General features: G+C 43.8%; 1 protein-coding gene across 1 annotated transcript in view; it reads left to right on the forward strand.

Annotated features, from left to right (window-relative positions):
- Positions 1–21,557, forward strand: part of LOC145819071 (uncharacterized) — a 31,206-nt gene extending 9,649 nt beyond the window's left edge. The window contains exon 3 of the mRNA XM_082913055.1: positions 21,367–21,557. Within this exon, the coding sequence (XP_082769181.1) occupies positions 21,367–21,557 (191 nt within the window). The remainder of the gene's footprint in view (positions 1–21,366) is intronic.
- Positions 21,558–21,973: the final 416 nt, after the last annotated feature.

Raw genomic sequence — 21,973 nt, forward strand, 5'->3', positions numbered from 1 at the left:
GACTATGCATGGCGGTGCACTTCCGAGCAGGACCTGAGCATGCGCTGCATCTGGCTCTCCTCCCGATGCGGATTACTGCTTTTCCTAGTTTAAATTAGTTTGTTAACTGATTAGGCAATTTGTAATATTTAATTAGCTTTCGTAGTTAATTAATTTGTATTATTTATTTGGTCCCTCCGGGCAAGGGCAAATCTGTAATAAGTGTGGGTGAGTGTGTGTGCATGTCTTCCAACCCCCACTTCTTTCTTCCCTTTTACTTACCTGCTTATGATGGTAGACTAGGGCATATTTAAAATTAGCATACCTCATGCAATGCATGCGTGCATTCATTCATTTGTCTTACATGCACCAAGCTCGGCGCGTCATTCTAACTGTATCTGTATTTCAAATTCCAAATTGAATACGTGCATCAATTGATTGACTGCACTTCACATGCCATGCTTAGGTTAGCCGAGCCTATTCTAAGTACATCTTGTATGTGTTGCATTAGCCATTTTTAACATGAACTAGGACATGCATGTTTGCTAACTAGTTTATTGTTTTGGCACGGAGTACGATGTAAGTATTTTCGCTTTAGCATGTTGTATGCGTGCGAATATTGCCATGACAGCATGCTTACCATGTGGCTAGATGCTTATGTGAGATAAAATGTTTGAATGCCTGTGGGTGAAGGTTGGATTGTTTGAGTTGGAAAAGCTCGTTGAAATCCGTATTTTAGCCTACTTGCGAGTAGCAAATTCCAAAGCGCTTTTCAAAACAAACGGATATGTAACGTTTGCTTCCAAATTATGCAATCTAGTCTATACTTGTTTGTTGTGCGCATAACATAGTAATTCTAGGCTAATAAATGGAATAAAAACACATAAGGTTTTCAAAACTAGATATCACGGTTAGTAGAGGCCGATCTTCGGATCGGGCGAGAGGGGGTGCTCATAGCTAACCTTCCCCAATCGTACCCTAGCTCCCGAGCCGAGACTACTCCGGTGATGACGGACATGTGGCCTTCGGCACCGAGTCAGGGTTTCCTAAATTTCCCCATTAAAAAAAATATTTAGGTGGTGACTCTGTACCTGGCAAAGCAGTGTATGTTTGGTACTTCTTTCAAAAATCTGTTTTTCTCAAAACGATTTGCTGGATTTGGACTCTTTGGTTCAGATTAGGAACCGTGACAATTCGAGGGTCCGAACTGTAGTAAACCCCTAAATGAACCGAACGGGACCTCACCCTCCCGGGGGGTTCGGGGACGTCTACAGTTTCTGGCGACTCTGCTGGGGATTTAGAGAGCTTGACTCGAACTCATGATATCCTGTTTTGATCTCATTTACGTGTCTCTTTGCATTGCATGTGCATTGGTGCGCCTAGGACACTGTGTTTGCCATCTGCCATTCCTGAACGGTTTGCCGGAGGCTTGTCTTGTCAAGGCATGACCATAAGGCTGATCGGTTATGGGCTCTGACAGTATGGGAACACAAACCCCGGTTTTTACCAGGGCACCCTTTTCGACCATTCGACCTAGTGCATATTCGGATCCATAGTGACCATTCCAAGCTAGGACAGGTTGCTCACCCGATGTTAGGTTGTTTGAAGCTGCTGCGTGCATAGTGAAACCCTAGCTCCTGACAAAATAGGATAGGGAAACCCTACCCCAACATAGGGGAGTTTTGGCTCTCTTTACTTGCTATGTGCTTTTAGAGTGTATCTCTACAGGAACGTACATATCAGTTTGCAAATTTGAGTATCGGGCTCAAGGGCACCAGTATCAGCGTTGTTAAGAATCAGTTATCTGCAGGTATCAGGGTTCAGTTTTGGGGACAGTGATTTCTGGGGAACAGTGATCAGTAGTAGAGTGCAGTTGTTCGGCTACGCCCGTGTTTGATCTGTTTGGGCTGAAATGTTGTTTGTTCTTCCTTTCAGTTCAGAGTGTCGGAGAGTTGATACAGAATAGCCAGTGTTCCCTCTTGCTGAGGCAGGACTTATGACGACGCAGAATTCAGAAGAGTTCGTGGTTATGACGACTGCATTAGATCAAGGGATCACTCTGCAAAGTGAGACCAACATTGATATGCCACATCCACCCAGGTCGCCTGTTGTGCACCCGGTCTGGGTCCCCCAGTTGTATCAGGCTCGTGAGCCCACCACCTTTAAACTAATGGGGATGATAGGTGATCTCCAAAGGTCTGTGGCGGATCTCGCCTACGGAATGTCAGCTTCACCTCCAGCTGCACCATATGCCAGGAGTTTTGTACCCCAGGAGCCCCCGCTGTTGGGGCGAATTGTGATCGAACTTAGCCAACCGGAGATGGCCTCCAGCTATGGCAATGACATGCCAACATTGACCCAAACCCTCGATCAGGCTGACGCCAGAGGAAAAGACAAAGCAAAGGTAGATGCCGATCCTATTGAACAACTGCTGTGGGCAGTCAAGGCTTTGAAAGCCGGGGGGATGAATAAGCAACAGATATCCATAGTTGTGGCAAAAACTGTGGAGGATGCTTTCCCCACTCCACTTGAGGGGAGTTCACGTCAGCCAGAAAATCAGGATAGGCCCCGTCATGCCAGAACAATTCCTCCTATTCCCAGCCCTGCACCCGGGAAAGATCAGAAAGCCAAGGTGGCGCCTGCCGACCCTTTCGCCTGTGTGTCTAGTAAGAACACTAAGACTTCAAAATACCTGCCCCGAGGGCACAGGGTCTTTCATGCTCTCTACATGCCTCTGTCCAAGGCACTTCAGATCCTTGCCTAGAAAGGGCACCTTAAACCCTTGGAGCCTCGGCCTCTCCCGAAGAATCTCCCTGCCACGCATGATGCTGCCCAGTACTGCGCGTACCACCAGCAGACAGGCCATGCAACCGACAATTGCTTCCGCCTCCGTCATGAGGTGCAAGATTTGATTGACAACGAGATTATCCTCCCGCACACCTCAGCCAAGTCCGTTACCACCCAGTTACTGGAGTTTGAGGACACAGATACTGCAAGTATGTAAAGTGAACCACCTGCGGGCGGCATTCGGTATATTTTGGATGTAGCGTCTAGCACGCATTTTTGAGCATCGGTGAAACTGAGTTTTGTAAATTCTGGCTTGGGTATCGAGTCAGTCTTTTGCTTTGAGTCTGTCTCTTTGTTTTGAGTCAGTCTTTTTGCTTAAGGGTCTGTCTTGTTGTATCGAGTCAGTCCCCTTTGTATAGAATACCAGGTGATTCTGGGGTTGTTGTCCTGAACACCATTTTGTCTTGTAATTACCTGTTTTCGTTTTTAAGTCTGTTTCTGTCGTGGGGCCAGTTACACCAACAAATCTGAATGAAACAGGCTGTTGCTATCTCACTTTCGTGCTTGCTTTCGGTATAAGTACCAGAGGATTTGAATGGGCTGACAATACATCTCGCTTGCTCTCCCGCGTGCCGAGCTCATTGCATTAGCCTAAGTTTTTCAAAAACCCCTTTTAACACTACAGTGATAAAAACGAAGGGGAAGGAATTCCTCTGGTTTTGTAAAATTTTGATCATTTTGAGAGAAAGAGAGGCATGCTAAGCCCTTAATGAATGAAATCATGCTTGTCAGCATGAGTACTGGGAAGGACCCTGGCTTGATCCAGATTGGTTCCACACTACCTTCGGCACGAGCGATTCGTCGCTTTCTTAAAAATTTTCAAAAACAAATGTTTTACATGGCCCTGTGAAGACCTGTGTGGAACCGCTCTTGAGATTGTGCATCCTAGGATCGCTCTCAGCCTCAAGGTTCGACCTGTTTGTTTTGAAACACGAACTCATCCGGAATATTCAACGGTCAACTGCCGGAGGAGGCCCGCGTGGCCAGTTCTGAAGCAGCCCTCGAGCTAGAGGCACCAAAGCCGAATCAAAGAGATTAGATCTCACCAGAAGAAGCTCGTGAAGTAACCATGATGGATTCTTCTGCAAATCATTACAACAGCCGTTCTCCCAGATACAGAGAGACTCCAACTTCAGAAACCATTTGACATGGACCTGCTACACTTTTACCCTCCGAGAGGCTCGTTGGGCCGAAAACCCGGAAGGGCGACCCAGGCAAAAGTTAGAGCAAGAAGAAAATACAAAAAAATACAAAAAAGAAAAAGCAAAAAGAAAAAAAGAAAAGAAAAAAAATGCGGAGAAGAAAAGAAAAAGAAAAAAAGGAAATAAAAAAAGAAGCTCGCAAGGTCGAAAACTCGCATCGGGCACCTTGGCAAAAGTTAGAGCCTGAAAAGTGAAGGTTAAAATACCCGAGTGTACCTTAACCGGAACTACGTAAGGCTTGATTCCCATGTTTGGGATACGTAGGCAACTTCATCCTGAAGTCTAGCCCCCAACGCTTTCATAGTGTCTCGGTCCGTGCAATGGTTTCGACTTCATCCCAAAGTCTAGTTGCCAACGCCTTCCAAGGTGATTGTGTCCATATATCTGTTATGACCGTCTTCGTCATCTCTGTGTCCAAGAGTTCGACCACCACCAATGAAGACTGTCTGCAGACTGCTGCGGCACTATCCAAACAAGGGGCAACTTTCCGTTGCCATGAGTCGTCGCGAGCCACCATTCAAACCAGGGGCAACTTTCCATTGCCATCCACCCCCTTTTAAGTCAGGGGCAATTTTCCATTGCCTCCGATCCGAGGTTGCGCATCTCAAAGGACAAGTTCCATGCTCGTTGAGCATCAGCCGTTTGCAAAAATAGTTTTTGAAAATTTTTACTGAGGTTGACTATTTTCTCGAAAACTATTCCATTTTCCAAAACTGGACCATTTTCTTGGACCCAAAAAGGAAAATTTTCAGTGCTTACAGCCTGACTTGCATGGTTTTCAAATTAAAAATCTAACAAGTACGTTAATCCGACTCTCATTTTGATCAAAACTGCTTTAGTAGAAAACAAAAAAAAAATGGTCAAAGTAATGAACTAAGGGCACAGTTGAGCCAGGAGTCCTGTCTCCCCCCCCCCGGTCGTCAACATACTTGCCAGAAGGGCACTCTACCCACCGGAAGAAATAGTTGTGGGCTAACGGCATTGGGCATGAACCCACACCTTCCTATTCATTAATCACCCTGGGGAGGGACGAAAAAATGAGAGAATAAAGAATAGAGAGGTGTAAGTTGAGAGAAAAGTAAGAAAAAGGGTTTTGAGAGAAAAACCGAGCCTGAGGGCCGAGTGATGTGAGAATCACAGATCAGAAAGGGTGGGAAACAATACCCAGAGAAACTGGCTCCTCGTGATCTGAGGTCCCCCGTATTCATTCAAACGCGCCTGTGTGTCGTGTCTTTTGTTTTTTTTACCACAACCTTTGTTCTAGGTTTCTCCCGAGCGTGTCTCGTTGTGTTTTAGGTCGTGTACCCTTTTTGTTTGAATCCTCCCCACTGTGTTCAGTTGTAGGCTCAATGCCCCGGTTTGAAAAACCCTTATTTAATTACAAAAATCATTTATGCTCAGAATGTTGTGCCATTCTCTATATTCAATTGTGTTTCAACTCCAGCTGGTTTCACCTCCGTAGTCCGTCTTGTCAGATTGGGCTGTTTGTTCGGGATTTGCTATGTGCAAAATGAACCAAGTGTTGTGTTACGGACTGTATGCAGATTAATCCCCAGTAGAGTGAGGGCTGTGTGTCCAGAATCAGGCAGTGGGTTGCTTGGGTTATTTTGCTGTTGGCTGTTTAGTTATCTGATTATTACAGTGTAAGTGTTCAATTTTCAGACAACCAATCAATTTCATTTACATTGAGGTGTAACATGGTGTGATACGATGCAAAGTATGAAATGTAAAGATATACGGATGTAACACTTTTTAAGATAAAAAGTTTGTTCATTTCATAATCTTTTAAGTACAAAAAAATCTGCCTGCGGTAGTACAGAGTATCCTAACTACCAACAAAAGAGAAAAGTACAAGAAATAAGAAAAATTACAAAAATCTGTATCCATGTCAAGCGACTCTGAAGGCTATCGGTCTGTCCTAGTCCTCTTCCTGGACGAAGGTCCAGGAGCATCATCAGCATCATCATCAGAGCCCGAGCTAGAACCGCCTCCGGTCTCCTCCTCCGATGACTCTGCCTCCAACTCTGCCTCCGCCTCTGACTCCTCGTCATCATCATCATCAGGGACTGGAGCTCGCGAACTACTCTCGATATGAGTGCGCCCCGCCTTGGTGCGGGGGAATGCTCTGCCCTCCTCATCTCTCCCTCGGGCGGGGACGGAAGGTCCAGCTGGAGCACCTCCTACCACGGGAATCTGGAAGGGAGGCTGAAAAAGTACATAAAAGGCAAATGCATCAGTATGCTGTGGACGATCTATCAATGCAGAATGCAGTGTATGAGTACAGTGTGTGAATGCCGTGAGCAGTTTATCAGTGCAGAATACGGCGTATGAGTACAATGTGTGAATGTCGTGAGCAGTTTATCAGTGCAGAGTACAGTGCAGAATGCAGTGTATCCAGTGTATCAGATGCTGTGAGATCAGTGTATCAGGTGTTGTGCCGTGCATCAGATTACGTGAATCAGCTTGTGAGTGATTTGAGGCCGTGATCAGAAGAACATACCGGAATGCTGTAGAGGGCCAGGAGATCGAAGGTCCGCTGTAGCATCCCCATCATGGAGGCATTCATCTCCAATGACTGCCGGGTATACTCAGAAGAAGCCTGCAAAAGTATCAGATTCATCAATATTTTGTGGAATATCAAATAAACTGAAATGAAATGACTGTATAAAAATGCAGTAATACATACCGGAGACAAGTCGGGGACACCGACAAACTCGTGATCAGCCGGCGGAGGGGTGAAGGGGATCTGATAGGTCGCCCCACCCTACCCTCGGAAAGTCAATAAAGCGGGCAGAGTAGGCCAACCGGTTACCCGTCCTCCCTGAACTCCACCCCTGCCACGGACTCGAGCCCTCCTCGAAGCTCCCGCTTCAGCTCCCGCTCCCGCTCCTGCCCCTGCTGCTGGCGCCACGGGCCTGGCTCTCTCCGCTCGACGACCGCCGCTCAGAGATCGCATAATGTACGTCTGTACGTACTCTCTGTAGTCGCCGATGCCTCTGAAGCGGGTCGCCTCCCAGCCAATAGTATAATCGGCCATCTGCTCGGTGGTGTGCCTCTCGGTCTCCCTCATGTCCTCAGGAGGGTGAACCGGGACTATCTGCTCCGGTAACCCTAGGGTCTGGCATAGGAAACGCTCACCCAGGTACCAAGCCCGACAGACCGGGCCCTCCAATAAGATCCAAAAACGCGAGGTCTCCTCAGCACCGGCAAACAAATCCCGCATCGTCGCCGGCAACGGAGCCCAAGGCTGCCAAGTGATCTGAAAATGACATATAGTCTGTTATCTACTGTCTTTGAAATATGCAGTGGAAAGGCGAAGCTTAAATGAACTGCAAGTAAAACATACCTCGGCAGGGGTAATGGTATCGAAGTAGCGGCGGAAAAAGCCAAATGTCTCTCACGGCCTCCGGGTGCATCTCCCGTCAAAGCGACGCGAAAAAGGGACGACCAGAGGAGTCTCCGTCGCTGGCACGGGAGCGAGCCTAGGAAAGTAGGCATAAACCCACAACTGTAAGGTAAATACCAGTGCATTTATCAGATAAAGCAGAATATAGAGTAAAAGCAGAAATAGCAGAGCTATGTGTGTGCAGTGTGAGCAGTGTACATTCAATGTAAAGCAGAGTATGTGTGTGTCGTGTGTACAGTAAACAGCAAGTATAAAGCAGACTATAGTGTGTGCAGTGTACAGAATACAGAAAGCAGAAAGCAGAAAGCAAAAATGTAAAAAGGGAAGAAGATGTACCTCCCAAACACGCCAATAGCCCCCGAGCAACTGTCCGCTGCCGCGGGAAGCTGAGCTCATATACCCGTAGAGAGTGGCCAGAGCGGCGCCACCCCAGTCGTAATGCAAGATGTCCCTGACGTCCACCAGTGCGCTGAGCAGGCAGAGAGGCACGGTGTTCGCCCGGTCGGCGAAAATAGTCGTCCCAAACAAGAACATGAGGAAGCCGCGTGCATACCTCTCCACGGCCTCCGGAGTCATCGGGGCTGCATCAACAAGGGTGGGCTGGACCCTGAACTGCACCTCGAACCAGGAATATCGGACAAAGCCTGGACGAGCGAGAGGTGGCACCTCACCAACCAGATAGATCTAAGCGGCAGTCCACTCGTCCATGTCAATATCAAAGGGGATCGGATCACCCCCTACCCCGATGCCTGTGAGCATCGAGAAATCGTAAGGGGTCATCGTCATGTCCCCTGCCACGGAGAAATGGAATGAATCGGTGGTGTCCCACCACCTCTCCACCAGAGCGGCGAGGAGAGGTCTGCATGTAGTGAGCCTGGAGAGTCCTCTGCAGAAAGCACCGAAGCCCGCCTGGTCCACTATGCGACGGACCGTATCAGGGAGCTCGGCATACCACTCCTGAGCGCCGGTATTCCCATACCCGCGGATGGTATGGGAATCCCCCTGTAAACAGAAGACAATAATTGCAAGGAAACATTCAAAATGTAGTTCTAAGAAGCATGCAGATATAGCATGCGTGCAAGTTTAATAGATTTAAACAAATACCGGGTGCCGGTGTGCTTACAGTGAACTACAACGTGTGATGCGTCAGCGTGTTTGGGTGGTTCAGTACAGTATAGCATGTGTGCATATTTTTAGACTCAAGCAAATGCTGGGTACCAGTGTGTATGCAGTGAAATACAGTGTGTTTGGGTGATTCAGGGCTAGTGCAGTGTGTGTGCATGTGTCAGTCTCAAGCAGATATCAGTTGTACGAATGTTTACAAACAACTACAGTATATAGGGTATCTGAGCTAAAGCAGTTAAAGAGCATAAATAAGCTACGACAGTTTTGTGCCCTACATTGCAGAAAGTAAAACAGAGAACAGAGAGTTACCTCGGAAGCGCCGAAGGACAGGTGGGAGGTAGGCTCACGCAGTAATAGCTCGGGTGGCACATGCCTCTCGAAGCTCCGAAACTGGCGAAGTCCGTCAGGGGGCAGGACATGAATCGCCGGCCGGTAAGTCGCCGGGTCGAACGGGCGCTCGCTCAAAGGTAGGAGCTCGACCCCGGGATGCATCTCGTGATCCGGGTGAGCCCCGCCGCGTGGAATGTCGTCCGCCATGTCTAGAATGATGAGAAAATAGCCGGAGGAAGGAAAACCGGGCTAGAATACGGAAAGTGAACCGAAAAGTCAACCCCTGAGAAGGTCAAAAATGGCCGAAAAAGGGCGGGATGTGAAAAGGGTACGGAAATCAAGAGGAAAGCGAGGGGAACAAACCCCGAAAAGGTCGGAACGGCAAAAGAGGCACCGAAACAAAGATTTGTTCGGTTGAAAATGTCCGAAACGCGAAGAAAATCGCGAATCCAACGACGAAAAGGGCGTAGAACGCAAAGAAACGGAGAAAAGAGGAGAGGAAAACACTCTAGAGAGAGAGGGTGTGGGATTTCGGTGGAAGAGGAAGTGAGGAATAGGGTTTAGAAACCCTATTTTAAAACACCCAAGGTGAAATGTCGAATCTGCCCCGACTCAGGAACTTTTTGCCGGTCGGCAACATTTTGTGCCGGCCGGCAGAATATTGTGCCGTTGGAATTATTTTGCAGCCGGTGGATAGCCGGTGGCTTCCCCTCCCGGCCGGTGGTGTTCCTACAACCTTGTTTAGGCCATATGAGTAGTTTTTGATCTTCATAGCTCAAGTAAGTGCAAGAAAGTGTATCTCCGACGCTCAACCGGCCTCCGTTTTGACCTCGGACCGCGTCTTCTATGCGTAGCACTCCAACTCATATAATGTTGTATCCTTTGGTATCCTTTTTTGCCTTTTTCAAGATCCAAAAGTTACCCCATGTGCGTTGCACGCGCTCATCGCACTGTTTCGGTGCATTACATCGCGCTATCATGCGCCTCACAGTTGCATTGTTATGCACATACTACATGCGTTGTAACACGCACCCCTTGCATTATCATGCACATCTCTCATGCATTGTCATTGCATTTTTTATTACAAGCATTGTCATGCATTTCAATGCATACGTCACCTCGCGCATCATTCGCATTGTCGTGCATTCCCTTACCATGCATTGTCATGCATTCTGAAACACGTACGTTGTTACGCATTTAAGTCCGTTCGCATCATTTTACATTCCGTGTGGCATGTGTGTCACACTTGCATCATTTTGCATCTTATGAGGCATGCGTGTCTCATTTGTTTCATTTTGCATCTTATGAGGCATGCGTGTCTCATTTGTTTCATTTTGCATCTTATGAGGCATGCGTGTCTCATTTGTTTCATTTTGCATCTTATGAGGCATGCGTGTCTCATTTGTTTCATTATGCATCTTATGAGGCATGCGTGTCTCATTTGTTTCATTTTACATCTTATGAGGCATGCGTGTCTCATTTGTTTCATTTTGCATCTTATGAGGCATGCGTGTCTCATTTGTTTCATTTTGCATTTTATGAGGCATGCGTGTCTCATTTGTTTCATTTTGCATCTTATGAGGCATGCGTGTCTCATTTGTTTCATTTTGCATGTTATCAGGCATGCGTGTCTCATTTGTTTCATTTTGTATCGTACGAGGCATGCGTGTCTCATTTGTTTCATTTTACATCTTATGAGGCATGCGTGTCTCATTTGTTTCATTTTGCATCTTATGAGGCATGCGTGTCTCATTTGTTTCATTTTGCATCTTATGAGGCATGCGTGTCTCATTTGTTTCATTTTGCATCTTATGCGGCATGCGTGTCTCATTTGTTTCATTTTACATCTTATGAGGCATCCATGTCTCATTTGTTTCATTTTGCATTTTATGAGGCATGCGTGTCTCATTTGTTTCATTTTGCATCTTATGAGGCATGCGTGTCTCATTTGTTTCATTTTGCATCTTATGAGGCATGCGTGTCTCATTTGTTTCATTGTGCATCTTATGAGGCATGCGTGTCTCATTTGTTTCATTCTGCATCTTATGAGGCATGCGTGTCTCATTTGTTTCATTCTGCATCTTATGAGGCATGCGTGTCTCATTTGTTTCATTTTGCATCTTATGAGGCATGCGTGTCTCATTTGTTTCATTTTGCATCTTATGAGGCATGCGTGTCTGATTTGTTTCATTTTACATCTTATGAGGCATGCGTGTCTCATTTGTTTCATTTTGCATCTTATGAGGCATGCGTGTCTCATTTGTTTCATTTGGCATTTTGTGAGGCATGCGTGTCTCATTTGTTTCATTTTGCATCTTATGAGGCATGCGTGTCTCATTTGTATCATTTTGCATTGGCACGTGTGCCTCATTCTCATTGGCACGTGTGCCTCATTCCCATTGGCACGTGTGCCTCACTTTCATTTTCATCGGCACGTGTGCCTCATTCTCATTGGCACGTGTGCCTCATTTGCATCGACATGTGTGCCTCATTTGCATCGTCATGTGTGCCTCATTTGCATTGGCACGTGCGCCTCGTTTGCATCGGCACGTGTGCCTCATTCTCATTGGCACGTGTGCCTCATTCTCATTTGCATTGGCACGTGTGCCTCATTTTCATTGGCAAGTGTGCCTCATTCCCATTGGCACGTGTGCCTCATCCCCATTGGCACGTGTGCCTCATTTGCACGGGCACGTGTGCCTCATTCGCATTGGCACGTGTGCCTCATTTGCACCGGCATGCGTGCCTCGTTTGCATCGTCTTACATTCCTTGCGACCTGCGTTGTCTTGCATCCATTTTGCACTACTATGCATGTTGTTGACAATATTGTACCTGTTAAGTTGGTTTTCTTTGCAGGCACGATATTGTATGTACGGTTCATTTAAGGCTGGTGCAACCAGACGAGCCGCACAGGTATTGTATCCTCCGAGTGAGAAGTATTGAGAATTGCATAATTCTCTTACATCCTTTCTGCATTGTAGTGTAGTTTGGTGTATGCTAGCTTAAAGTTGTCGCATGTATGCTTCATTACCGCTTTCTTTGCATGATCATAAGTTATGCTCGGCTTCGTGCATTGTCTTGCATTTTGCCCCTGCCTTCAGGCGCATACCTTGTTTGTCTTGCATGTTTGTCTAAGTCTTTGGCCTTGTCAAAAATAGGTCGTCTCTGGGCTTTGACATTCACTCCCGTCATTGTTATGACTTTCGAGTTCTATCAAAGAAGGGCAACTGTAGACACCCCATTTTTGACTGTCCTCAAGACTTGGACATCACCGTTTGAACACTCGGTGATCATCCATGTTTGTGTTCGTTTGGAGTTCCCGGAGGTCTCGGCTATGTGCCTTGCCTCGGGATCTCCGAATTCGACCGTTTAGTGTCTGGTTTTGCACCAAACACTTGCATTTTGCCTTGGAGGGGCAGGGAATGCCTTGTGAGGCATCCCCACACACCACCGGCCATGGCCAAAGGCCACCGGCTGGTTTTTGCTTCCACCGGCAATATATATTGCCGGTCGGCACTATTTGTTGCCGGTTGGCACTCACTTTTGCCAAAATGGCGTCTTTGGCCGGCCGACTACTGTGCATCTGCTTTTGCAGATATTTTATCATAGCTGTCTTGTATTTGGCTCCCCTCCATACACGTGTATGGAGGGATCTCCCTCTTTAGAAGCTTGTCTTGTAAGCTTTACAAGACAAGAAGCTCTATAAGAGGAGCCCTTCTCTCCCTTGTTTAGGGTTAGAGATTTTAGACATTTTAGAGATAGAAAACACAGAGGAGAGCTCTGGTTTTAGGGTTAAGGTTTGATACATATTCTATCTCTCTCTCCCTCTCTTGAGTGTTCTAGGTGCACTTGTTCTTACTATTGCACACAAACACCTAGTGTTTCACCTTCCTTTGGCTACTGAGGTTCTAAGGGGCTGGTTTTGGTGTTTTGAAGTTGGATTCAAGCCAAGGAGGGCTGTTGGAGCACCATTGTTGAAGGGGTCTTCATGGGTAAGAAACTAGTCCCTTTATTCCCCATTTTTGCATTGCTTTTTTACCCATCTTTGAACTGTTTTTGTGTTTAGTGTATAACATAAAAAAGTTCTTTTTTTTAGCCCTCTTGATTGTTTATTAAGAGTGTTTTGTGGTTTGGGTTTGTTTGACCCCTCCTAAGCCTTGTAAGGCCCCATTTTGTGCTATTTTGAGTGAGTTTCGAGACTTTGGTGTTTGGGCCTCTTCACCACTGAAATCTTGAGGGATTTCAGTGGCGAAGATGGTGCCTTGAAGTCTCCAAAAGGGGAGGGCCACCCCCTCTCCTTGTTGTCCTTGAAAGGGCCCCTTTTGGCCTCTTGAGGGAGCATCATGTTAGAATGTGTATTGATCATGTCTTGGCTGTTTTCCATGCTTATTATGCCATGATATAACCTTGTTATGTGTTGGTTTTGGTACACTATGCATGCTTAGCATACCTACCATGTAATGCCTTGTTATTGCCTTAATATGCCTTAGGTTGTTAGCCTTTGCTCTAGCATGTTTTAGGCTTAGTCTTGTGAAGATTTTGTGCTCATTTTGCCATGTTTTAGGTCTGTCCTAGGTTGTTTGGGTCGGATTTGGCATTCTTAGTATAGCCCCTTTGTATTCGAGCTTGTATGCTTCAAGTATGTGAATGTATAGCATGACATTTTTGCATTGATTTAGTGATTTGGAACCATCCACCATGTCATTTCAGTCCCCTTTGCATGCCTATATGCTTGCCTTGCGTATCTTTAATGCTTTGAAAGCTTGTGTAGCATGCTCCATGTTTTGGCATTTGCGCATGCCTTTGAATTTGAGGCACTTAGATGCCATCTAAGGGTCCCCTTTGCATGGTCTAGGTCCGCCTTGAATCTATTTTAAGTCCTCTTAGCCTTGTGAGGCTTGGTTGGCTTAGCCATAGTTTAAGTCCCTTTCACTTGCTTCAAGTACTTGGGCCATTCATTGCATGCATGGTCTATTTTGTTTGCTTGGTTTGACACCATCCTAACATGATTTTCAATGCTTACCTTGCATGCCATATGTCCATGATTGCCTCATTCAAATGTGCTTGAGAGTTGCCTCATTTGTGCCTAAGTGTTGGCCCTTTAACATGTGCATGTGTGTATGTGTTTTGGTCCTTTATTTTGGTTACTTTGGCCACTATTTTGGGCCTATTTAGAGTTGCCTAAATCATGTATAAGTCCATCTTTTCATCCGTTTGCATTGCCTCATGTTTGCTTGTATGCTTGCATAAGTGTTTTGCCATGCCACGTTGCATCCTTAGTCTGCATGCCTAGGTTGCATTGCATCTTGCATGCATGCCTTGTTCCTTGACTTGGTGATAGGAATTGGCCCTTGGTTCGTTTGTTTGGTTTGCATTTCATTTGACATGAAAGTTGCACACTTGATTCTTTGGGCCATCATGCATGGAAATGCGTGATTGGTGGTCCGAGAATCGAGACACATGCCCTTTTGAGTCACAAACATGATAGGGGACATGATTAGTGCATACATTGCTTGAATTGTATTGCCATGCAAGTTCTATCCTCTACTGCTGTGAGTTGCAGGTTCTGCAGGCATTCTTTGTCGACCGGCAGTATACATTGCCAACCGGCAGTAAATCACCAGCCGATGGATTCATTTTGTGCCGGTGACCACAATTTGCTGCCGGTGGTAATTCTATTTAGCCGGTGGTGATTCCCAGTATCCAGAGAGGCATCCTTGAGACTTTGGCAGTCTTCAGAAAGGCAGAGCAGGGAAAACAGAGCCAGACTATGCATGGCGGTGCACTTCCGAGCAGGACCTGAGCATGCGCTGCATCTGGCTCTCCTCCTGAGGCGGATTACTGCTTTTCCTAGTTTAAATTAGTTTGTTAACTGATTAGGCAATTTGTAATATTTAATTAGCTTGCGTAGTTAATTAATTTGTATTATTTATTTGGTCCCTCCGGGCGAGGAAAAATCTGTAATAAGTGTGGATGCGTGTGTGTGCATGTCTTCCAACCCCCACTTCTTTCTTCCCTTTTACTTACCTGCTTATGATGGTAGACTAGGGCATATTTAAAATTAGCATACCTCATGCAATGCATGCGTGCATTCATTCATTTGTCTTACATGCACCAAGCTCGGCGCATCATTCTAACTGTATCTGTATTTCAAATTCCAAATTGAATACGTGCATCAATTGATTGACTGCACTTCACATGCCATGCTTAGGTTAGCCGAGCCTATTCTAAGTACATCTTGTATGTGTTGCATTAGCCATTTTTAACATGAACTAGGACATGCGTGTTTGCTAACTAGTTTATTGTTTTGGCACGGAGTAGGATGTAAGTATTTTCGCTTTAGCATGTTGCATGCGTGCGAATGTTTCCATGACAGCATGCTTACCATGTGGCTAGATGCTTATGTGAGATAAACTGTTTGAATGCCTGCAGGTGAAGGTTGGATTGTTTGAGTTGGAAAAGCTCGTTGAAATCCGTGTTTTAGCATACTTGCGAGTAGCAAATTCCAAAGCGCTTTTCAAAACAAACGGATATGCAACGCTTGCTTCCAAATTATGCAATCTAGTCTATACTTGCTTGCTGTGCATATAACATAGTAATTCTAGGCTAATAAATGGAATAAGAACACATAAGGTTTTCAAAACTAGATATCACGGTTATTAGAGGCCGATTTTCGGATCGGGCGAGAGGGGGTGCTCATAGCTGACCTTCCCCAATCGTACCCAAGCTCCCGAGCCGAGACAACTCCGGTGATGACAGACATGTGGCCTTCGGCACCGAGTCAGGGTTTCCTAAATTTCCCCATTAAAAAAAATATTTAGGTGGTGACTCTGTACCTGGCAAAGCAGTCCATGTTTGGCACTTCTTTCAAAAATCTATTTTTCTCAAAACGATTTGCCGGATTTGGACTCTTTGGTTTAGATTAGGAACCGTGACAATTCGAGAGTCCGAACTGTAGTAAACCCCCAAATGAACCAAATGGGACCTCACCCTCCTGGGGCGTTCGGGGACGTCTACACGTCTCTACATGGAGACACTTCCTGGGTGGCTTGACAAAGAGGCGGACCTCAATACAACTCTAGTGTTGATCCCCGATGGCTCACCTACATATATATAAAAGAAAAGGATGAGCTAAAGCCCAGTGAGTAATATTAAAGTAAAGAGGTTAATGACTGATGTCCTTAACATTAGGAAAACATATTTCACAATTTTGAAACGTATCTTAAATCATTTCAAAAGAAACATTTATCGTATCATAATCCATGTCTTTTCAAATGGAATACATATTTGAAACTATTACAAAACATTTTACGTGGTACGTGGTACGTCCACTTATACAAAAGGTTATAAGCACATGTCAAAATAGGACATCCATTCATGCATATAAAATAACACATCATAGCATGAGTCATATAGTGATGTAAAAACATTTGTATCCATATCATATGTTCTGAACGACCTCGGGTCCATGTATAACAAAATGACCTTAGGCCCTGTGATGACCCGGGTGTTATCCGTATTGTTCCTTTTATTTAACTTCGATTTTGCCTCATTAGTGTGTCAAGCTTCACTTAGATTCTTGTTAATCTTTTGGGTTTGTGGTGATTCGGAAACTCTCCTCGAAATTCTTATCCTTGTTTGTTTTGGTGATGGGTTTCACTTGTTTCAGAGGGTGTGAAGTTGGTCTGGTGTGTTGGGAGTTGAACAAAAAAAATTTTTCCGGGCTGGTTGGCTAGCTGCAAGTGTGAGGGCCTTGGGCTGCACGTCCAGGAGGCTAGGCTGCACATGCGAAATTCAGGGGAGGTTGGAGGTAGCACACTGTAACAAATGCAGGTGAGCGAAGTGGTGTGGCTGGGGCATGCTGTACATGCGGGGGAGAAGGGCCGCACGTGCGGGACGTTGGCAGATCTGGAAACTCTGTTTTTCTCTTCTTTTGGGCTGTTTGTATATCATTTTAATTACATCTCTCTCTCTCTCTGTAAAAATACATCCCTATCCCTTTTCTCTATATTTCTACCTCAAAAACAAGATTAAACCTTCGATCCTTCACCATCCATTAAAGATTGATCCATAGTTTCTTCGTCAACATTGTAGAGCCTCTTGAGAACAACATTGTGTACGGTGGAGATCTCCTTTCAACACCATCAAAGCTAGGGTTTCATCTCCATTTCTTCATCAAACCTTGAGGTAGGGTTTCCTTTGAGTTATATATATATATATATAGTTTTGCAAGTATGATTGATCTTGTGATCTCATCCTTGTCTAGTTTGAAAATGGGTATTTAAGGCTCAAGAAATTGTTGATTTTGTAAAAGAAATTTACTCATGTTACATTTTAAAGACTTCTCTTCAATTTTTAAGCCATATGGGTGGAGATTGAAGTATATAGTGAGGTTTTTGCAAAAGGGATGAGGAAATGTTGGAATTTGGTGAAAACCTAGAAATTTGGGGGTTTCTTAAATGAAAAGGGATGAGGATTTATGTTGAGATTATATATTTATGTATTTTTTTATACGTATTGTTGTGTGCCATGTTAGGCAAAAAGGATGAGAAATGTTTTACTTTACACAATTATTTATATAAATGTTGATGGAGAATTTCTAGATATATGAAAGTTGTTGAGATTGGAAGTTAACATTTATATAATGCATTGGCTTCAGATGATTAAAATGTTGAAAGTGTGTGAGTTGTGGGCACATTGTTACAAATGGATTAATGATGGTAATTTTTGGCTATATTGATGAAATGTCATGGTTAATTGTTGCATTGGCATTAATAATATCTTGCATGGCATGAAGATTGGTCTTTTTTTGAAAACTAGAACTTTCATTGGGAATGGATTTATTGTGATTGAAATCATGGAAATGTAAAGGGGTAAATACATTGGTAAGTCCAGTTAGGGGGTGCAGATGAGTTTGATAAGTTGGCCTGAGTGTCCGGGGTGAAAGGCTGAAAACACGCGCCGAGAAGGTACTACTTCCCTTCTAGTTAGCAACGGGTAAAGTGGGGTATTGGTAGTGCTCGTTGAGCCTACTTGCAAACACCAGCCTAGGGATTACTTGAGTCGTATTTACCATCTCCATTTAATAAATTGTGAGGTTTGAAACTGTAAGATTGCAAATTGTTGTTGAAACATTATGATTTTCAAGAAGAGCATGAAATGAAACCCTTCTTTAAAATGGCATTGCATGACATTTGCACTTGCATTTAATATTGGATATCTTGGAAAAATGTATATACTTTGTTAAGGATTTTCTCTACTGGGCTTTATGCTCACCCCTATGGGACTTGGTGCATGTAAAGACATGGTGATGCCGCCGAGTTGAGGGTGTGGACATGTTTTGTGAAGAGTAGATTGCTATTTTATTTTGCTGTAATTCTTTTGTTGTAAAGCGAAGGGCTAAACATGTATGGGTCTGATGGACCACTTTGGTGTAACCAAGCTCATGCCTTGGAATTTGTAAGCCCTTCAGGGCCTCTACTCATTTTGGTTAAATGATTTCACATGCTATAGATTCATGTACTAGCTTTCAATGAATGTATAATCGCATGTGAGATTACTTTTGTATAAACATTTGTAGTTATGAAATGGAACTTGATGAATACATCCCTTCGGTATCTCTTGTAAGTCGGGATTATTATTTAGTGAATGTGGGGCGATGTATTATATTTATGTTGGATTATTTCGGGGCGTTACAACTTGGTATTAGAGCTACTGGGTTTGAATACTTGGGGCTCACGGGAAGTGGTTGTTTTACCACGATGGGTTCATTTTGCATGATTAGGAAATGTTTTGTTTTTTGTGATTATGTGATAGCATGCTTATGTGACTAGGTGGGTATGGGGTTGGACTTTTGGGATGTTATTTGCGCCTATTAGATTCCTTGAGGTCTTATTAGAAGGGTACTTGATCAATACTCGTTCTACTAAGAATTCTTGATTTTTCATGGGACGAATCTCATCACTAAAGGATAATTCGTATGTGTTTATGTGGAGTGAATTGAATCGTTTGTGTGGTAGAATGTAGGTGATTTATGTTGTTTAACGTGTGAGGCAAGTTGCGAGCACATTTGAAATTATGTACTAAATTATTTATTTTGTTTCGTAATTCGGATGTCTGGAAGGGTTCAAAGTCGTGGTGGTAGAGGTGGAAGATGTGGTAGGGGCCGTCGGGGTGTGCGTGGGGTACTGGTCCATGAGGTTCCGGTGCAAGAAGAGAGTTTAGGCCATGCTGACATTGCCGAGCAAGTGGGGCAAGCGGGTCAAGCCGCAATGGGGGCCTTAGCCCGAGATATGGCGGGGGCATTGAGGGAGTCCATGAACATACTTAGGGCAGAGACCCAAGCTAGGCAGAACGTCGTGGAGACAAGGGTGAGGTTTTTCATGAGGGAGTTTTTGAGGGCCCAGCTGGGTGAATTCCATGGTGGCCCCGAGCCTAAGAAGGTGGATGAATGGCTCGAACAAACCGTGAAGACTTTCGAGATGCTTAACGTTGAGGATAGTGAGCTTAGAGTGACTCTTGCGAGTTACTACCTCAAGGGGACGCAGGCCAATGGTGGAAGTATGCCAAGGGCCGAATAGAACCGACATGCGAGGCATTTGTGGTGGCCTTCCAAGACAAGTACCTACCTCCCATGGCTGGGGAGAGGTTGAGGCAGGAGTTCCAAGACCTTAAGCAGCTTAACATGTCCATGGCCGAGTTCGAAAAGGCTTTCTCCTGTTTGTCCCAGTTTGCACCGGAATTGGTAGCAACGGAAGAACGCCGTTGCATTGAGTTTGAGAAGAAGCTTAGAACCGAGTTCTGATTCAAGGTTGACGGGAACATGATCCAGAATTATGACCGTCTTATGGAGGTGGTCGTACATGTGGAGATTATCGTGGAGGCCGAGGAGGAGAGACTCCCGAATTCAAGGTCTAGGAGTTAAGGGTCACAAAGGGACTATAGCCCCAACAGGAAGAGTAGAAACACCTTTTCATCCCAGTCTCAACCGCAGCAGTCTAGATCTACTTTCTCCTTGCCTAGTGTGGGCACAGGGAAGAGTGTGCCTTGTAGGTTTTCTTGCTTTAAGTGTGGCCAACCGGGTCACAAGGTCTTTGTATGTCCACAAAAGGGAGGAGGACAGCAGATGTTGCCACCACCACCAGCTAACCGATCTTAGAGTCAGTCTCAGAGTAGAGGGCAGGTGCCTACCTGCTATCAGTGCAGTCAGTCAGGGCACATGAAGAGAGCTTGCCCACAGTTAGCAGGCACATCTAGAGCATCAAGGTTAAGGTAGACTTAGAGCCACTAGAGAGAGAGATCATAGAGGGAGTTGAAGAGAGAATGTGAGAGATAACGTGTAGAGAGGGAGTTGAAGAGGTGTTTGGGCAGACGTGGGAGAGAGAGATAGCAGAGAGTGTTTGGGCAGGAATAAAAATGATCTCAACCGTTAGATAGTATATAGGAATCATCTCAGCCATTGAATCAAAATGTATCTCTGATACATTTTGATACATTTTCAAAAACAATTCTATTTTATTATATAGATATATATATATATATATATATATATATATATGATATTTATGATCTGAGAGATGTACATATGTGAAGGTATTTTTGAAAAATTATATGTCAATATACATACATGCAATGCACACATACATTTAAACATAATCAATAAAGAATTTGATTTTCCATGAGACGCCATTTAAGTATGTTTCTCTTTTCCTATTAAATTGTATTATATATATATATGTATATAATATTCAAATGATGAAAAATAATTGCTCATGATACTCATCACGTGTGTGTGCCTTACACACAAAAAGAGGCAAAATAAATTTGAATTCGGTGTAACATGTATCAAAAAGATATAACACATTATTATATTTTGTGTCAAATTATTATAACATGTGTGAATTAAAAAATCACAATTTATCAAATAATATTTTAGACATCATCAAAATTAAACAACGTGATTAACATTCTCCCCCTTTTGATGATGACAATACATGTATAGATTTGACACAAAATTAAAATCAACAAAATATTTGATAATTTTGTAACATAAGATATTTGATAATTGAAGCACATGCATAGAAATTCAAATTCATATTTTTCTCCCTCGTTGACACTATCAAAATAAAAATTGATATATGAAGTTTTTTTTTTTTTTTAGACAAGAAAATTTTCAATGTCCAAAACGAAAATCATACAGATACATTTGAGAAAATAATTTGATTTGATAAACAATATAATAATTTTTCTTATTTCTTCCTGTGATCATGTTTGAGATTTTGTATCATCTCCAGAATAATAATGCAGCGGTGCCCAAAATGTTGACAAAAAAGAGATTTGAGCAGATATGCATCGATTATTAGATCGGTGGAGTGTATAAAAGGAGACATAAATGATATGCAGAGATGCGAAATCTTCAAGAGTTCTTAGAGAAACAATTTGTTTACCTTCTATGTAATCATGTCAATCCTTCTTAGCCATTAATGGTTCTGACAGGAATGAGGTACCTGAAATTTTGGCAAATGATGGATTACCTATAGTGCATTCGCACGCTATTCTAGAAAATGAGAGTCCTAGTGTTTTTGGTAATCGTAGTGATATTGATGCTATTAATAACACTATGGCTCTTAGTACACAAACGATGACTACGATTTCCAATATGGCTTGACGACTATAAGTAATAATACAAGAGAATCAACAATTGAAAGACGAAATGAGCTATTTAAAACAACAACTGGCTAAGACTCGTTAGGAGAAGAGAGATCTAGATAGGAAAAAATTTTAATTGGAGAATGCAGTGTAATATTATGCAATCGTTATAATGCTAAGACTCACAGAAGGCGAAAATAGAGAGAGGCATGTAAGGGAGGCTCATGAAAAGGTATTGTAAAACGCAAAAAATCTGTGAAGCCTTCTCCTTCTGAAATAAAATTGTAAGCATTTATCTTTCCAAAAAAAAAATTGTTTGCCTTTGCCATAAAAAGAATTTTTGGTGCAGATAAGGAGTAAGAAAAAAAAATTAGTTGATAACTATATATACTCCTCTTGAAATTATGCATACAATATACAAACTCCCCTTAAGAT

Source organism: Camellia sinensis, chromosome 2, assembly GCF_055761805.1.
Source record: "Camellia sinensis isolate YWXY chromosome 2, ASM5576180v1, whole genome shotgun sequence".
Lineage (NCBI taxonomy): Eukaryota > Viridiplantae > Streptophyta > Magnoliopsida > Ericales > Theaceae > Camellia > Camellia sinensis.